Source organism: Asterias rubens, chromosome 14, assembly GCF_902459465.1.
Source record: "Asterias rubens chromosome 14, eAstRub1.3, whole genome shotgun sequence".
Taxonomy (NCBI): domain Eukaryota; kingdom Metazoa; phylum Echinodermata; class Asteroidea; order Forcipulatida; family Asteriidae; genus Asterias; species Asterias rubens.
The window spans coordinates 6657343-6676933 of NC_047075.1; the positions used below are offsets into that span (position 1 = coordinate 6657343).

The window sequence follows — 19591 nt, forward strand, 5'->3', positions numbered from 1 at the left end:
CTTGCTTGCTTGCTTGCTTGCTTGCTTGCTTGCCTGCCTGCCTGCCTGCCTGCCTGTCTGTCTGTCTGTCTGTCTGTCTGTCTGTCTGTCTGTCTGTCTGTCTGTCTGTCTGTCTGTCTGTCTGTCTGTCTGTTTGTCTGTTTGTTTGTTTGTTTGTTTTTTGTCTGTTTTTGTTTGTTTGTTTAGGGACCATGGATAAATTAAGAACGCGGCCGCCCGCGGTCAGACTCGTTCTAGAACGAGTCCGTCCCAAAATTGTCACGCGCCCGTCCAAAGATGGATTAAGCGCTTCACTGATTTTTAAGGTCCCTCATCATCGAACTCTATTGTTGGTGCCTTTTGTTGTTCAGATTACATGGACAAGGCAGCTTGCAAGTAAGCCACGAAGGGGTGAAGGATTAGTGTTTGCGGTCTAGCTCAGGTATACACCAGACAATGGGTTGGAGATGTCCATGTACAGCCAACCCTCAAGTTTGCCAAAGCCAATACAATAATATGCTACTGCCATAACAAGTTGAAGTGGTGACTATTATTCTTAAATTTGAAATCATCGCCAACTTATTTTGTATCTACATCTAATTGTTACATTAGGACCCGTGTTTACAGAGATGATTACACTTACAAGATTCGTTCATAAAGGTACCGCGAAATCATGCTGACCGGCTCGCAATCACACAAAACACAACGCAAAATTACATCGTAGTACACAAACACACTATATCCAGCGACACACTCACACACAGTGTTTTCAATAGTCAGGCCTAGTAGTCTTGTTACTTTGCGTGCAACAAACTATAATGCATGAAACATTGAACGCTAGAGGGCTTTCCTAAACAATGTGATAGCGGGAGAGCCGCCCTCCGTTGGAAAAATTGCGCAACAGCTTACGAAATTAGTTTCAACCGCCTTGAGATTAAGACTTTCGGGAGAATCTGGTGTCCGAAAATTGCAATACTAACCAGCGTTGGTGCCCGAGCTAAACTCATACAACATTGGCGCCGTCGCTGGTACCTTGTGCAACGTGGTGAATTTTCAGCAGTTCCTTGGGAAATATTAAGCGTGTTTAAGAAAAACTTCATAACGTGTTGGCTTCATTGTTCAAACATGAAACATTTTGGACACCTTGGATGTACAAAAAAGAGTATAGTTTTACTGTTTAATGTAAGATGTTTTTCCTATTGACTTTGTTTTACTTTGGGGGATTATTTTGCATGGCGGTCGTGCAAAGACGTAGTATTTTTAATTTTTTAATCTGCGGTTGTGTTTTGACTTATTGTGTGAAAAGGGCTACAACTTGGGTTTATCTACCCAGATAAGCCGATTATAACTTCACAGTGGTTTTCGGCCTACACCCATTGTTCCTTTGTTATACAGTGGGTCTTCCTCGAGACCCGGTGGTTGAGGAGAACGCGTTCCACTCCGTAGTTTTTCTTTTGTTCGTTTTGTCACGCGAAGGAACGCGTCGCGACGCGGTCGTTCCCGTGACATAATTTATCCATGGTCCCTTAAGTGTTTTTGTTTGTTTTTTGTTTGTTTGTTTAAGTGTTTGTTTAAGTGTTTGTTTGTTTGTTTGTTATTTCTTTGTTTCTGCTTGGTTTTTTTTCGACAGCTGCACGTTCTGGTTGTGATGATGGAGTGGTTTATCTGTCTTCTTCTATTGGTGACTGCGGCCAGAGGACAAGGTATACAATATTTATTAATAAATTATAACACTAACCATGTAATAATGCCTTTGTGACAGGAGATTCTGCCCCCCCCCCTCCCAAGGTGAACTGTGTACAAACTACTTCTGACAGCGCCCTCTTTTGAACCATTCCGCTTACAGCCCACGTTAATTTTCTTTGAGGGTGACGGAATCCCCGGACAGCAAATTTCCTGATCTGCTCTGTAACCCGACATCCCTGTTCCGACAAACCTATTCCGACAACCCCATAGTTCCCCAGAAACCTCATTGTTTACTAGGGTCAGGGTTAAGATTAGGGTCTATAGGATTTTGGGAAAAAAAATACACATTAGTTGTGTCTAAGCGTAAAAGGTGTATCTGAGCATGGGGTGTAATTACCATACAATTTTTGATGGCCTTCACCTTGTTGCAACTGAAATTAGAAGTTTAAAGAGGAAGCCGACGCCTAAACGACCAATGAAAAAGCTTTTTACCCCGCGCGACCAAAACAAGCGTCTGCGTAAGTTTCGTGATCGGAGATGAGCACAAATTCTTAATTTTTTACAAGTAACCTGACCTGAGGTCAAGTTCAAATATCGTGTTTTCTTCGTTATTATGTTGACTTTATTTTTACTTTTATATATGTTGTTAATTAGTATTACATTTTTAACAACATATATGTAATTTTTATGGTCATAAACTATATTAAACTAAAGTAATGGACGAAACAAAATCTCCCCAACGCAAAACTCCATAAGATTGGAACCACAATGGTCCCGGAAGTTCAAATCTGCGTGAGACCTGCACAGTCTATTGAAGATTAATTTTGAAAACCGTGACCTCAAGTTGACCTCTACTTCCGGGTCAACCGGCAGTGGAACCATATCTCAAGAACTACACAACCGATTTTCAAACTTTTTTTTTCAGTTATAGACTCCTTAGACATAAGTATTTATTTTGAAAACCCGTGACCCCATGTTGACCTTTACTACCGGCCTAACCGGAAGTGGGACCATATCTCAAGTACTATACAACCCATTTTCAATCTTTTTTTCAGTTTTGGACTCCTTAGGAATTACAAATAAACTTTGAAAAATCATGACCTCGTGTTGACCTTTACTTGGGGGTCAACCGGAAGAGGGACCATATCTCATGAAAAACACGGCCGAGTTTGTTAACTGTATGTAGTAATATTTGAGATTGGAGATTAATTTTGAAAAACCGTGAACTCAAGTTGACCTCTTTTTCCGGGTCAACCAGAAGTGGAACCATATCTCAAGACACTATTCAGCATTTTCGTCTTTTTTCAGTTATAGACTCCTTGGTCAATTTAGCTCATAATCCAATCAAAAGAACACGGAACAGCTTGCTTTGTGTTTGTTCACAAACACTACATGTCTAGTTCTTATTAATTTTGTTTGCCATCTTTTCCATTAGGGACATTTGATTGCAGCTTTGAAGATGGTTCATGTGGATGGATACAATCCACTGATGATGACGTGGACTGGGTTCGCACCCAAGGTGACGTAGCCGAAGGACCATTATTTGACTATAACGTCGGCGGTAAGTATTCAATAAAACAAACATAATTTTGTTTCGTTGCCATTTCCAATGAATGACCCTATCATAGGCCTACACCTTAAAGCCATTGGACCCTTTCGGTAAACAGTAATGTCCAAGGCCGATACTTCGTGTAACACAACTTATATAAAATAACAAACCTGTGAACATTAAGGCTCAATCGGTCATCGGAGTCGGGAGAAAATAACGGACAAACCCATCCTTGTTTTCGCAAAGTTTCGCCGTGTCATGACATGGTGTTTAAAATAAATCCGTTATTCTCGATATCGAGAATTGATATTATGTTAATGTTTTCTAAAAAAGTAAAGCATTTCATGGAATAATATTTCAAGAGAAGTCTTTCGACCATTACCTTATGTAAACCCTGTAAGTTATTTTGTAAATCTGTGAACTTTTAATTTTTGGTCTGTTCCGAAAGTGTCCAATGGCTTAAAGGGCAAGGTATACCTTCTTTTTTTTCAACAACTTTAGTGGACAAAACACAATATTATTTTTATATTGTTGTATACATGGCCAAACATGGCTATGTATTAGGTTTTTATTCTTAAAGACAGTGGACACTATTGGTCAATGTCAAAGACAAGTCTTCTCACTTGGTGTATCTCAACATATGCATAAAATAACAAACCTGTGAAAATTTGAGCTTAATCGGTTGTAGAAGTTGCGAGATAATAATGAAAGAAAAAACACCATTGCCACACGAAGTTGTGTGCTTTCTGATGCTTGATTTCGATACCTCAAGTTCTAAACCAAAATCGAAATCAAATTCGTGGCAAATTACTTCACTTCAGAGGGAGCTGTTTCTCACAATGTTATATACTATCAACCCATCCTCGTTACTGGTAATAAAGAAAGGTTTTGTAGTGATAATTATTTTGAGTAATTACCAATAGTGTCCACTGCCTTTAAATCTGTTGTTTCTTGTGCAATGTATCTGGTGCCCTTTCTAGTTGTTTATTAATTTGAGATGTTTTTTAAACTTGTGCTGGCCTTTTTGGAGAGTGAAATTCATGTATCTTTTATCTTTCATATGACTTCTATACTGTGGAGAGTAGATCTCCGTTACTCGCTAAACTACACTGGCTTCCCAGGAAGAACCGCATCAAATTCAAAACTTTTCTATATAAATGTTTTTAAAGTCACCTGGAAATATAAAATAAATAAAAACATTAGAGTATAATTATGTTCCTTAGCAGAAAAATCTTTTTTTTTTTCTTTTCTTTTTTTACGATCTTTATGTAAAATAAATAAATAAAGTTGTGTGGGGGTGACTCCGCCTACCCCTTTTGTGACATCAATCGAGGCAGACTTTGCCTCGATCGAACACCGAACACACGTACGTGCAAGTACATTCAATTCCTAGTCGTGAGTTTGTACGTTTCGAAAAAGTTGTTTTCTTGCATTTTTCCGGCAATGTCGACCAGGTGTATTGCTGCTGGATGAAGCAAATCAACTAAAGATGGGGTCAGTTTGCAAATCTTCTCTACAGCGCTGTGCAGCAAACACTTCGAGCCGTCGTGCTTCGAGAATCCGGAATACACTACACATTTTAACATGAAGAAAGAAAAGAAAAGTTCTTTTCTAAAACATGACGCCATCCCAACAATTTTCCACCTATTGGGGAAGTCGAAGAAGGTACCTGAAAGACGTAACGAAAATCAGGTATTGTTTCAACTTTGAGGGCATGTTTTAGCTTGCGCCAAGCGTCACCATCTTGTGTTGGCACTGCATGCGATTCATCACGCCTCGATTGACGTCGCGAACAGCGCCCTCTCGGGTCGGGCTTATTTTCAAATGTGTAAATAACATGGAAACATATTTTTGTTAAACCTTAATAGTTAATTGTTCATTCATATTCCACTCATCCAAACACATTATTTTAGTGACATAAGCTTTATTTTGACAAAAATACCACTTTCAGGTGACTTTATGTTAATGTTTGAATAGCATTGCTCCACCTTATCTGTCTAATAATTATGTTTCGTCTTCGCCAAACCCACCGTCAAGGACTCCGTCTTTCTGCGAATAAAACTCATGAGTCCAGACTAACTTGTGGCAAATACGCCTTCTCAGACTCTGCAAATCTTCCTGTGTTATTACACAAGAAAAACGTAAAACTTATATCTCTTCCCTAAAAGGCAGTGGACACTATTGGTAATTGTCAAAGACTAGCAACATTATGCATAAAATAACAAACCTGTGAAAATTTGAGCTCAATCGGTCATCGAACTTGCGAGATAATAATGAAAGAAAAACAACCCTTGCAACACGAAGTTGTGTGCGTATAGATGGTTGATTTCGAGACCTCAAGTTCTAAACTTGAGGTCTCGAAATCAAATTCGTGGAAAATTACTTTTTCTCTCGAAAACTATGGCACTTCAGAGGGAGCCGTTTCTCACAATGTTTTATAGCATCAACCTCTCCCCATTACTCGTCACCAAGAAAGGTTTTATGCCAATAATTATTTTGAGTAATTTCCAATAGTGTCCACTGCCTTTAAATAGTAGATTAATTATTTTGTTCGAGCTACATGTAGTTTTGATTTATCATTTTCTTTGTTATTCGCTTTAACCATTGTTTGTAAAAGCGCAATACCTTTTATTGTTTTTTATTATTAAATCAATATTGTCTTAACTTGCAGGCAGCACGGGGTTTTATTACTACATTGATGATTTTGGCGGTACAAGTTCTGGCAAGTCGGCCATTCTCGTGAGTCCTGACGTCATAACAAACGGTAATGGGATCGGATGGTGTGTGAGTTTCTGGTTCAACTCCTACCCTAAACGAGAGATGGGTAAGAAAACTTATGTGATGATTGGTAGTAAATTAGATTACAAATTATTATACTATTTGAACTTGTACTATGTATTGATACCTATTTTATTAGATAACTACATGTATACGTTGCGTCCAGCCCACTGTCTTTTAATTGTTTAATTGTTCCGGCATCTCCTGTGCAATTTGGCATCTTTTAGTTTGGCGGAGGGGGCCCACTACTCTTTCATGTTTTAATGTTTTTGTTAATAAAATGTAATGAGTTTTATATTGTTATTTTATTTATTAAGGTTATTGTTTTCTGTGATATTGTGGTTTAACTTGTGCAGTTTTTACATTTTAATATTTTATGTGTTGCTGTTTAAAGGGGTTTTAAATTTCATGTTTTTTATATACTTGACGAATTAAAGATTTAATTTAATTCAGTTCAATTCAACTTACTTTAATAATCTGTTTACAATATGAAATTGTGAGATTTACACTGGATTAGTTCGCAGAGGAATGTAATGAAATGTGCCTGTTTGTTTAATTATTTCTCATTTACACCAGGTATTAAGGGAAACCTCTCAGTGAAACACATGAGATCATAGTATTTTCACCAAGCTATAACGCACACAAATTACTTCTGATAGCGCCCTCTCTTGAATCAATTCCTTCTTCAGTCTGTGCACCTAGCCGCCCCAACCACGGCTGTTTGAGAACTATTATTACTGATCCAAGTTCCAACACCTTTGTACAATGTATGTTTGGCGATACTCAAACAGTCGTAAAACTTATAGCAACCACGTGTTGCGTATTGACATACCTCGGAATGACAGCTTAGCCTTGCATGTGCGCACAATTCAGTGTAGAATTCAGTGTAGAAACTACGACTGGATGGAAATCTGGAGCTTAGTTTGCCGTAATAGTTGTCTCAATCCTGCTGGAATGTCGGTGTATTTGTATGTATTTTGTTCGTATGTTGTTTTTACTAATCCACGAAACATGCTGGACTATAGACTACAATATACTCCCATGGTTTTCCCGTTGGTTTAATGTTTGTGAGGTGTTTTATTGCGTTGTGTGGTAACTGGTTGTGTACCCAATCTACCACTAAAATGGAGACACTATTGTGCTGTGTATTATCTATCAGGCTGATAATGTATTTTTTTTTATACAAACTAGTTTTGCCGCTCCACACTTTGACTTGTATAATGTTGAATTAGTTTGTAGGCCCTACAAATGTATGTGTGATGTACATCAATGTGTCACAAATTTGTTTTTATTTCAGAAAAATTTGTATTTTAACTATTTTTAAAATATTTTGTTACAATTTTTTTTTATTTTTTTTATTTATGGAATAAAGAAAGTGCTGTAATGTGCCTTGTAACTGATTTTTCTTTTCTTGGCCTTTCCCATATAAATCTATAATTAAGGAAAAGTGGAAATAATGTCTGTATTAAATGGCGACACCACTTTTTCATTCTACCTGAAATAATATAGTATCTACATGTAATTTACCTCAACAAGAGATGTCCTTTTTTGTAAAAATTAGTGAAAAGTGGTGGCGCCATACATAAAGTTTTATCCCATCTATCAATCCTTTTTTTTCTTATGACGCAACTGCCCCTAACCACTCCCTGTGCGACATGGAACAACATAATAATGGTTGTGCAGTCCTAGAAGTTAATTTAGTTTTTTTTTTTTTTAACTCTTATTATCGCAGCGGTATCTTCTATTGTTATCTTTCAAATAGGTTCAATAGATGTTTACGCCTATCCCTCTACGGAGAGTGTTGGTACCCAGACTCCTATAGCTAGCATTCAAGGGCATCAGACTGGTAGGAGGGCATGGCTACAGACTATGACTGAAATACCCAACCAATCAACAAACTTCACTGTTGCATTAGCAGCCAATCAGCAGCCATTATCAAGTGATGTTTATGCCATTGATGATGTCTCTATAACACAAGGAGATTGTCACGTTAACTGTGAGTACAGATTGCTTTCATATTTAAACAAACTCTAAAGCTTGGTTCATACTTCCTGCGACTGCAAAAGCGAATGTAGCGTCACAAATGTATAAAGAATAAATTTGCCACAGTTGAGCTGTGCTCAACTCTTGCAAAATATTTGCAGTGAAAACAGTGTTGTGTCATCAATATTCGCTTCACATTCGCAGGAACCGGGTTTTGACAATGAAAAAAGTACTCTCATTTCATTTATAATAATAATAATAAGAGGTGTACATGTAATGTGCACATATCCACCCTGCTGGGTGTTCAAGGCGCAGTAAAACCAAAAACAAAACAAAAACACAGAAAAACAGACACAACACAATTAATCCTTGAAAACCTGTGACATAAGATAAGTTTTGAGAAGAGATTTGAATGTTGTGGTACAAAGATAAGATTTAAGATTAAGTGGTAGAGAGTTCCAGAAGACCTGTCACCCCAGGAGTGTCAAGACTGTTTATTCTAGTTGTGAAACCAACACGACCCTCAGAAATCAAATTCAATCACTGTACTATACCAAGAACTCAAAAGAGAAAAAAACAAGGAAGGAAGTTTCACTTGTAGATGTGGGAGAAATGACCCAGATACTTTCACCAGGCAGAAAACCCACGCAGTCTGGTAGGGACTGAAAAACAAATCTACATTAGTGACAGCGGCATGATTCGAACCAGGGTCCTAGATGGGGAAAGCGAGGGATACCACTACACCAATCTAACGACATAAGGTACACTACTATTTTTTGTTTTAGTTGCCAACTTTTGATATACATAGACATGTTTTATTTGTACATTTTGTTTTTGTACATAAATTGTTTTATACATATTTTATTACTCGTTTTATTACTTGTATTACACCAAGCTGTGGGGAGGCAGGTCTATGGACCACAGTAATTATTTAGCTTTTGTTTCTCCTACCCATCTGGAAGTATTTTGTATTGTCATGTACTGTTGAAATGGCTGAATAAATAATAATAATAATAATAATAATAATAATAATAATAATTTGTTTTGCACTAAATTATGTCCGTTTAAACCCAAACCAGACAGTGTACTTTTTTGTTTGTGTCCACCTTTCCTTGGGCTAATTGCCTACGAAGGGTGTCGTGGTCAAAGAAAAGAGCCCTGAGCTCAAGCTCTACAGTGTTTCTCTTCAGCAGAGTGTGGTTTTGCGTCCTGGGCATTACACTTGTGTCCCTGAGCATGACACTTAACTAACTTCTCTCCACCCAGGGGTAAATGGGTACATGTGAGGGTAGAGATAGTTCTTGTGATTAATTGATGTAGCTTAGTAGCTTTGTTGCACAGGCTGTATACTCCCCAGGGAGCTGAGATGAAAAGAAATGAATTAAATGGCCTATAGTGACCAGGGGTAATAAGGTTGGAGGCGTGTTGAAATGCCCTTCGGTAAAGCGCTATATAAAATCTTGTTATTGTTAAATTATTGACAAAATACAAACAACTTAAAGCCATTATACACTTTCGGTAAACAGTATTGTCCAAGACCCACACTTCGTAAATCACAACTTATATATAAAATAACAATCCCGTGGCAATTTAGGCTCAATCGGACATCGGAGTCAGGGGAAAATAACGGGAAAACCCACTCCTGTTTTCGCGCGTTTCGCCGTATCATGACATGTGTTTATAACAAATCCGTAATTCTCGTTAACGAGAATTTATATTGTTTTACCGTTTTCTCAAAAAGTAAAGCATTTCATGGACTAATATTTCAAGAGAAGTCTTTCAGCATTACCTTCTGTAAACCCTGTAAATTATTTGTAAATCTGTAACTTTTTTTTTGTCTGTACCGAAAGGGTCCAATGGCTTTAACAACCAAATGGACCGATGGTATAAATGCAAAACATTGTAAATGGCCAGACGTTTTGACCCAAGCAGAGTCTTTCTTGAAAGGCTAAATCATTGTTATTATTACAAGTATTATTATATGGAGCTGGCCTACTGATGTTATTGCCTATTAATTGAATTGAATTATTAATGTAAATCTTCGTCTGTTGATCTTGACAGTAACCTTTGATTGTGACTTTGAGGCTGGATTTTGTGGGTGGAGCCAATCACTTGATGATAACAGCAACTGGGTTATAGAGAGGGGAAGTACAGCCCACTCAAACACCGGCCCGATGTTTGACCATACCATTGGAAGTAAGTAGTTGCAGAAGGGTTACACCTGTATGTTCTGACACCCCTATGTTTACATCCCTCTACTCTCTGACACCCGAATGCTCTGACACCCGTTATGTTTTGACACCCCAATGTTCTGTCAACCTTATGTATTTTCCTAGTCCTAACATTAACCATATACATGTAACCATGTTCGGACACCCAACACCCCTCTGTTGGGACACCCCTATTTTCTTACACTCCCATGTCTGACACCACACCCCTTTGTTCCGACACTCCCATGTCTGACACCACACCCCTTTGTTCCGACACTCCCATGTCTGACACCACGCCCCTTTGTTCCGACACTCCCATGTCTGACACCACACCCTTTTGTTCCGACACTCCCATGTCTGACACCACACCCCTTTGTTCCGACACTCCCATGTCTGACACCACACCCCTTTGTTCCGACACTCCCATGTCTGACACCACACCCCTTTGTTCCGATACTCCCATGTCTGACACCACACCCCTTTGTTCCGACACTCCCATGTCTGACACCACACCCCTTTGTTCCGACACACCCATGTCTGACACCACACCCCTTTGTTCCGACACTCCCATGTCTGACACCACACCCCTTTGTTCCGATACTCCCATGTCTGACACCACACCCCTTTGTTCGACACTCCCATGTCTGACACCACACCCCTTTGTTCCGATACTCCCATGTCTGACACCACAACCCTTTGTTCCGATACTCCTATGTTATGTTTTGACACCCCTTTGTTCTGGCAATCCTGTTTTCAATCACGCCTATGTTTGAAACCCCTATGTTCCGTTACTCCTATGTTCCGTTAGCCCTGGCGGCCTTACACTTTCGTATTATGTGACGTCCTGGATATCAGGGCCCATTTCTGGGTCGGAAAATTTTAAAAGCCATAACTCAAATCTTACCTGCAAGAAAGCACTAATTTCAACAGATTCACATTCCATGGCAGCATATATTTTTCTGCGGTGGGTTTTGATCATCAATTATTCTTCACAAATTCGTCATTTTCATGAAATAATCACAGTCTGCCGTGTGTACGCAAGACGCACGACGCGCAAATCTTGCGTTGCGTTTGCGTGTTTAACGCTGTGCAGTCAAGATACGGTGCCCAAGAATACATGCGTCTGCATCATGCGTCTTGCACGCGAGTGTATACGCGTACGCACAGCAACAGACAACACTGTGAGAAAACGATCAAAATGGGAATTTTTTTATTTTGGGAGCTGCATTATTTCACGAAAATAACGGATTTGTGAGGAATATATGAGGACCAAAACCCACCACAGAAAAATGTATGCCGCCATGGAATGTGAGTTTGTTGAAATTAGTGGCTTGTTGCAGGTAAGATTTGAGTTATGAAGCTTTGAATTTTGTCCGCCCCAGAAACGGGTCTTAATAGATAGGAAGAGTCCTATATAGGTCTAATGTTCCGTTAAACTTATGTTCCATTACCCATGTTCTATTACCCAGAGGTTCTGATGTTCCAACACCCCTTTGTTCCGATACTCCTTTGTTTTGACACCCCTATGTTTTGACATCCCTTTGTTCTGGCAATCCTGTTTTCCAACACTCCTATGTTCCGACACCCCTAAGTATGTTTCAATACCCCAATGAACCCTGTTTCGATACCCCTGTATGATGCAACACTCCTTTGTTCTTACACTCCTGTATTCCAACTCCAACACTCCTATGTTCCGACACCCCTAAGTATGTTTCAATACCCCAATGAACCCCTGTTTCGATACCCCTATATGATGCAACACCCCAACCCAATGATGCAACACCCCAATGTTTTGACCATCCTATTTCTCCGACACCCCAAAGTATGTTTCGATACCGAAATAGAATGTCTCCTGTTTCGATACCCCTATATTATTATTGGCTTATTAAAAAACATTCAAACATCGCAGCTACAAGCTGAATTGAGTTTAAATAAAGAGATTCATAAAAAATAGTTACATGTATGTTAAAAATTACTGAAAAACCATTAAGAAATACAATTTGTTTTGATTTATAAAAAAAAAAAAATGAAGTGCCAGTGACAAACATGATGCATCACCCCTATGATCCACCACTACTCTGTTCCGACACTCCTTTGTTTTGACACTCCCATTTCCCGACACCCCTAGTGTGAAATGGCTTATTAACATTTAAACATCTGGTAAATTTGTTTCCCTTCAGCTATTGATGGAAAATACATCTATCTTCATGGTATATCTTCTGGGGACAAGGCTGTCCTCTTAAGTCTAGATGTAGTGACTCGATTCAGCCAAAGCAGAGTGGTCAGTTTCTGGTACAATATGTTTGGTGGTGCAGTAGGTACTTAAAACGTTTCTTCATTTGTACTTTTAGTTGAAAGTGCATGTTCTGCCAAAGGTAAAAGTTCACCCTCCTCCTCCCACAATTACAACTAGGTGAAGAGCACCAAGCATGAATTCTAACCTAACCACTTTTGACTCAGCAACCAAAACTTTGACTTCAGTACACATCAATATTCTCCTAATGGCACCCCTGGGCCAAATTTCATATAGCTGCTTAAGCACAAAAAGTAGCTAAGCGCAACAAAACTAGGATGAAACTACCAGTTAAAGTACCATGACACATGTACAATCTGACTGGTATCCTGCTTATTTTTGCTTAACAGGAAGGTGTTCAGCGTAGTTCTCTGATTTTAAAAGCAGCTCTAGGAAAATGGGTCCAGGGCTCAATTTTATAGAGCTGCTAAGCACACAAATTTGATTAGCATGACATTTCTTCCTTGATAAAAACAGGAAAACCAACAAATTTCCATTTATTGCATATTGCATGTTACTGATCAGCTGTTGTTTGCTTATCCTGAAAATCACGTGGAAATTTGGTTGGTAATCCTGTTTTTATCAAGGAAGACATTTCATGCTAAGCAAATTTGTGTGCTTAGCAGCTCTATAAAATTGGGCCCAGGTGTTGCACACTGTATTGTAGTGTGTAAGTAGTGTGTGTGTGATATCTCAGACAAGCTGTGCTTAGGGTTGAAACGGCAGGAGTTTATTACTTTTCCTGTCTAACAGGTAACTTGAAAGTGTATCAGACTCCAATTAGTGGTAGCATTAACGATGGTGCTGAGATCTTCACTGTGAGTGGACAAAGAACAACTGCTACAGAATGGCTGAAGCAAGAGATCGTTATATCAAATACTGTGATCTTTAAGATTGCATTTGAGGCAACGACTGGGTTTCCAACTGCATCAGATATCGCAATTGATGACATAACGATATCAACAGATACAGGTAAGTATGTAATTTTGTGTAGTTTCCGTTACAGCTTTTCTTTCAACATTTTCATTCAAATGAGATCAAATTTCACAAAATAAATTAACCTACCAGCAGTTGCCTCTCACAGGTCTTACAGATTAGTTAAAAATAAAGCAAAACAAGTATGTGTTCAACTAGACCCAGTGACTGGGGCACTAGATTCCTTTTTCTGAAATTTTGACATTCTGGGGCGCCTGATTCCTTTTTTCAAAATTTTGATATTTAAGTGTTAAAATTTTGAAAAAAGGAATCTAGTGCCCCAGTCACTGGGTCTAGTGTTCAACCGTATTTTTCTCAATTTTTTTAATAGCACCCCCTGATGAACATCACATTAAAAAGAATAAAGCTCAAACAATCAAATGAGCACGGTGTATTTGGGGGTTGTAGTTTTTAAGTTATGACCATTGATCAAAGTTCAATTTGACGTGTCTTTGGTGGCCGCTAGCGACCGCCTTGTGCACCAAAGAGTAAAGAGTCTCCTTTCTACAGAATGCACATTAATTTGAAATCAATTGTATTTATTGATGTTTTTAGGAGTTGAGAGTTTTAATTGCAGTTTTGACGATGGACCTTGTGGATGGACATTTGTGGTTGAAGACGACTCTCAATGGCAGCTACGGGAAGGAGAGCTCTCAGATGGACCATTGGTAGATCACACAATCGGTGGTAAGTGTTATTGCCTCCGTACAGTTTCCAGCTTTGCAAAATCCTATTGTTTGTATTTGTATATTGTGTTTGTATGAACAAAAATGTTGATTGGATGATAAGATTTGATTTTGATTTCTAAGTATTATAGGTTTTCTCGGTCAAATTCGGCAATTTAGCAGTAAATTTCATTTTCATTCGTTCGAATTAAAGCTGTTTTGCCTCTTCAGTTGTTACTGCGTTTCAAATTCAGAATTCGGCCATTCAGTTTCGTTTTGAGTGAGTCAAATTCCTTTAGCACTCTGTTCAATTTAGCGTATCAACATTCTTTCTCGTGACACACACGCCTCAAGAAGCGTCTGCGATTTTGAATGCTGCTTTGATGAATTGCTAAATTGAATGATTATTTTGTTAAATCGAATGACGCAACATTACATTTGACTAATCATAAAACGAAAACGAATGACCCTTTTCAGTAGCATTCGATTTCGGGCGAAATACAATAGATTGGTGGTTAAATTGGCTGCAAACCTATAGTCTAAAGTCTATTCAATTCAATATAATTCAATAAAATATTTATTTTGTTAATGCCTTCACATAATTAATAGGTGTTTCATAGACAGTTAACAGTAGCAAACATTATTCGAAAATCAGAAGTGCAAAGCTAAAAATTGGGTGAAGCCTTGGCTTTTGTACCCTAACCTCCAGAAGACAATCAGAGCATACTGATCGAAATATCGAGTTGAAACCAACGGTTCTTTTCAGAACCACCCCAACTCATTTAGATAGTCATTACACGTTACCGCAAACCTTTCCATGCCCTAACCTAAACACAAGATACACAAAAACAAGGAGCAACAAGGGCAGACGAACATATGTAGGTGTACCAACAGCCTATACCAAAAAGCCAGCCATCATTGAATTAATTGACTCATACTATATTAAAATATTAGGTTCAGCTCAGTCAATTCATTTCAATTACATCATACTGTAACGAACTGAAACTGTGCGCCCCGCCGGTGCGTTGGAGCGGCCTCGCCGGATCTTGGAGGACAACGCTCCCACGGCAGCTGGCTTGAACTTTTGGTGAACTGTTCTGTGATTGGACGAACTATCGATGATGTATAACATTGTATAACATAATTATAAGAGATTATCCAGGTGCGCGGACCGGATGCGTTGTTTTGGCGCCTTTTCTAGCAATGTATTGTGTATGATTAAGCTGTGTAGACAGACCAAATGTTGAGTTCAGTGAGTGAGCATGGAATAAGTTGTTCTTCTCGAAGTATTAAATAAATCAGTGTGTTTCATATTGAACGGAATTTGAGTTCGTTTGTTTTCTGTCTGCGTTTGGCCACAGAGCAAACAAGGACCCTGGCAGTACGTTACAATACACAACCCCTAAATGCACTGGACAATAATGGTAATTACCCAAAATATTTGTTAGCATGAAAACCTTACTTGGTAACAAGCTTTGGAGAGCTGTTGATAGTATAAAACAATGTGAGAAATGGCTCCCTCTGAAGTAATGTAGTTTTTGAGAAAGAGTTAATTCCTCACTCAAATAATAAAATACTTCGGCTGAATCTTTTTATTATGTATCTGAAAGCACACAAAGTAATGCAACAAGAGTGTTTTTTCTTGCAACTTGGATGACCAATTGAGCTCAAAATTTTCACAGGTTTGTTATTTTATGCACATGTTGGGATACACCAAGTAAGAAGACTGGTCTTTGACAATTACCAATAGTGTCAAGTGTCTTTATAGCTTCGGCCATACTTTTTTTTCAGATAATACCGGAGTGTATGTCTTCTACAATGAGTTTGGATTAACCACTGGATTGAAATCTTATCTAATAAGCCCAACTGTGTATGTTGAAGAAAACATGGCACAATCTTGGTGTCTCAGTTTCTGGTACAACTCTTTTCCGCTGAAAACTGTAGGTAAGTTGATTTCAGTTGTAAATGTTCTTTTAGTGTTTGTTAACTTTAATGTAGCATTAGAATTTTTTAGATTGTCTATTTTGTTGCTTAAGATTGTTAATGTTTGTTAACAGCGCCTCGATGCCGCTGCTTTTTGCACTTTATAAATGGTGGCTATTGTTATTATTATTATTAGTTGTATTTGATACCTTTCCAATGAAAAACTTGCCGTTATCAAAATTATCTGAGGACTTTCACTCAGAGAAAAATGGGTCTCCACACCCTTTATATGGGGATTTTATGCATCATTTTTGACTTTTTCAGAGCAAAATTATATTCATTTTGGTTTTTACCCATATACACCGATGTGTGTTTATTACTGTATACTCGGTACTTACCCGAGTTCTGTGAAAAATCACAGGCATGTTACTTGGATGGGATTCGAACCCCCTTTGCAATTCTACAGCAGTGTCATACCAACTAGACCACAGAGATTGCCCGGTAGCTAGAGGCAGTTCGAATCCTATGTTTTAGCAGCAGGTACTGCAAATGATTTAATAGATGTTAAATTTGCATCAGGGTGAACACTGTAAACTCAATACTTTCCCCGAGTTCTGTTTAAAAAAAAAATCACAGGCTTACTCGAGTGTGATTCAAACCAACGACCAGAATTGCAAAGGTTTTGGGTTTGAATCCCACCAGAGAAGTTTGTCTGTTAGTTTGTTTACAGAACTAAGGGAAGTACTCAGTATTCAGTGCGAAGACAAATTGGTGTGAAGGTGAAATCAGATTTAAGATCAATAGATCTTTATATTATTTTGAAGAGGACTTTTTTTTGTGAACATGTTAAAACATTGTTGAAAGTCAGGAATGAATACAAAATTAGTCCATTTCAAAATTGTAATAACTTTGGCAAGTAACAATACCTATGAAATTGACTTTAATTATTCTTCAAGGTTCGATTGATGTCTACGCCTATCCCTCTACGGAGAGTGTTGGTACCCAGACTCCTATAGCTAGCATTCAAGGGCATCAGACTGGTAGGAGGGCATGGCTACAGACTATGACTGAAATACCCAACCAATCAGCAAACTTCACTGTTGCTTTAGCAGCCAATCAGCAGGCTCTATCAAGTGATGTGTACGCCATTGATGATGTCTCAATAACACAAGGAGCATGCTCTGCTGCAGGTATTGTGATTTTGGAAGTCTATAAACCTTATAATACATAGTGTGTTCCTGTCATAAGTACGTTTTTTTTTTCATTAATCTAAATTGTGTTAAGTACGATATGGAAAGGTTTGCGGGAAACGCCGAGTTGAAGCCAATGGTTCGTTTTAGAACAACCCAAACTCACTAAATATAGTCAGTAAATAATGTTACCGCAAACCTTTCCATATCTTAATTGTGTTGTTATAAATACATGCCTATGTTTTCTTTTTATCATAAGTTGCTGTGAACTAAGTAATAAAATTGGGGTTGAACACAGACGAGTCAGTTCAGGTAAATAATTTACATAGTTGCTCACGGGCAAAAATGATTTTTTTTTATACTTTGTGGGTGGAAGGGCCTTGGGGTACAAGTAAACAAAATTGCAGTTTCAATTCTATATCTAGCCCGTTGCCATGGTTACGGCTCATTTTGTTTTTTGGCCATTTTAGGCCGATTTTGGGGTTTGAAGAACTGTTTTTTAGCTCATATTTACAACTCCACCTCACCAAAATGCAAAATTATTTAAAAAAACCTTATATATCACTACAAAGTATCATCCTTGGCCTTCCTTGAGAAAACAAATTATTGCTTTAAATATCACCCTTGTGCTATTTTTGCATCATGCATTACAGTATGTTTTTAGAACTTGCAAAATTGACATTTTTACCCTATTTTTGGACCCCAAAATGTCAACTTGCCAGGGGTCTCAGAAAACTTTCCTTTCGGCTGTGATTAGGGCCAACATTGTTCTTTCCATATCTGGTGTCAAAAACTTATTTTTTTGCCCTCAAAATTTCATTTTTAGGGGTCTCAGAATATTTTCCTTTCGGTTTTGATCAGGGCCAAAATTTGTCTTTTTACACCAACTAGTCTTTGACAATTACCATTAGTGTCCACCGCCTTTAAGTTTCCAAATTATTTTGGCTAAACTCAGAAATCCTTCGATGAATTTGTCCTGTATGGCACCATGAAAGTTCTACCACATGTAACTTTTGTCTCTCTTTTTTATTTCAACAGTAGGCGGTGAAGATTTTGATTGCGACTTCCAAGATGGTTTTTGTGGCTGGAGCCAGTCTAACGATGACGATACAAACTGGGCAATTGAACAAGGAAGTACCGACACATCAGGAACAGGGCCGGCATATGATAGAACTCAAGGTAACATATCACATAAGCGTGAGTGGAATATGGAAAAACAACGTGTTTCTGTATATTTTTCCGAGCGCATGATGACGAATTTATGTTCAAGCTAACTTCAAGCAACACATGTGACAATCGGCAATTGACACAAACTTGCCAATTTATATTAACTTCTCATAACTATATACATGTAAGCTGTATGATCCAGCCTAATGAGTTGTTTCTTTTAGGCTCAAAATAAACACCAATGTAAATTGTTTTGCGGAAATTAGTGATATTTTAACCTCATTCTGGTTATATCTATGTAATGACACCTGTGTTTGAGCAGTGTAGGGCTAGGACAAGCCCTTTTGCTGCAGCTACCTATTAATTAGCCTAATGATAAGTTTCCTTTCAGCTGAAGATGGTGCTTACATCTACGTTGAGAGTAGTATAGGAACATCAAAAAGAACCGTTCTGTTAAGTCCCTCCGTGGTGACCACCCCCAGCACCAGTAGAACGTTCAGTTTTTGGTATAACTTATACGGCACTGCAATAGGTAAATTTGTTAAATAACTTTTGTTATATTTGTTATAACTATGGGTGCCGTTGATTAGCTTACCCGGGTCGACCCTTATCTGTTCCGGTACGTTCGAATAGCTTCGGCTCCATTCTGGGGGCTCAACCAGGTCAGCGCTAAGTACCCTGCTTGTGGAATGGGTCACTTTGGGCTGGCCCGAGGTGCATGATGTCACCATGAGAGGGTGAGTGATCGTTCGCTACGCTCTTGTCAGGGGCTCACCCGAGTGAGCATTGCAGGGTCGACCCAGGGAAGCTAATTGAAACGCAGCCACAGTTTCTGAATGCAAATTTCTATACATGACAGCATTTCAGATTTCCCTGGATCATTGTCATTGTCTTTTTGTTTTATTTATTACACAAATTTATTTTTATTGCTGTCCAACATTTACACATTTTAACAAAAATTGTCAACTATATAGTTAGTTCACAGTAATATATAGTAACTTAGGATTATGAAAACAAATGAAAGTTCACAATGATTTAGATAGTTGAAGAGAGGCTGTTGTGCCTTAACCTATCGACAGACAAATTAAACAAAAGAAAATACTACACAGAGGACAGAAAACTTGCACACACGACCGACTAGACAAACCGAATACACGACAGAGGTTAGTATAAGATGGTAAGTCAGGTAAGAC

General features: G+C 38.4%; 2 protein-coding genes across 2 annotated transcripts; both read left to right on the forward strand.

The window, feature by feature from the left end:
• The first annotated feature begins 1630 nt into the window (after positions 1–1630).
• LOC117299607 (MAM and LDL-receptor class A domain-containing protein 1-like) lies at positions 1631–12511 on the forward strand. Its single transcript, XM_033783156.1, has 6 exons — positions 1631–1682; positions 3101–3226; positions 5886–6038; positions 7755–7988; positions 10037–10171; positions 12366–12511. Exons 1-6 carry the CDS (start codon positions 1631–1633, stop codon positions 12509–12511), a joined length of 846 nt encoding a protein of 281 aa, XP_033639047.1.
• Positions 12512–15967: 3456 nt separating this feature from the next.
• On the forward strand, positions 15968–18947 carry LOC117299608 (MAM and LDL-receptor class A domain-containing protein 1-like). Its single transcript, XM_033783157.1, has 4 exons — positions 15968–16062; positions 16998–17231; positions 18270–18410; positions 18790–18947. The coding sequence occupies exons 1-4, from the start codon at positions 16005–16007 to the stop codon at positions 18945–18947; spliced, it is 591 nt and encodes a 196-aa protein (XP_033639048.1). The 5' UTR covers positions 15968–16004.
• The last annotated feature ends 644 nt before the right edge of the window (positions 18948–19591 follow it).

Coding starts and splice junctions, on each gene's coding strand:
- LOC117299607 (XM_033783156.1), top strand. CDS start 1,631: ATGGAGTGGTTTATCTGTCTTCTTCTATTGGTGACTGCGGCCAGAGGA. Junction 7,989..10,036: donor AGGAGATTGTCACGTTAACT/GTGAGTACAGAT, acceptor TGATCTTGACAG/TAACCTTTGATTGTGACTTT. Junction 10,172..12,365: donor GTTTGACCATACCATTGGAA/GTAAGTAGTTGC, acceptor GTTTCCCTTCAG/CTATTGATGGAAAATACATC.
- LOC117299608 (XM_033783157.1), top strand. CDS start 16,005: ATGGCACAATCTTGGTGTCTCAGTTTCTGGTACAACTCTTTTCCGCTG. Junction 17,232..18,269: donor AGGAGCATGCTCTGCTGCAG/GTATTGTGATTT, acceptor TTATTTCAACAG/TAGGCGGTGAAGATTTTGAT. Junction 18,411..18,789: donor GGCATATGATAGAACTCAAG/GTAACATATCAC, acceptor GTTTCCTTTCAG/CTGAAGATGGTGCTTACATC.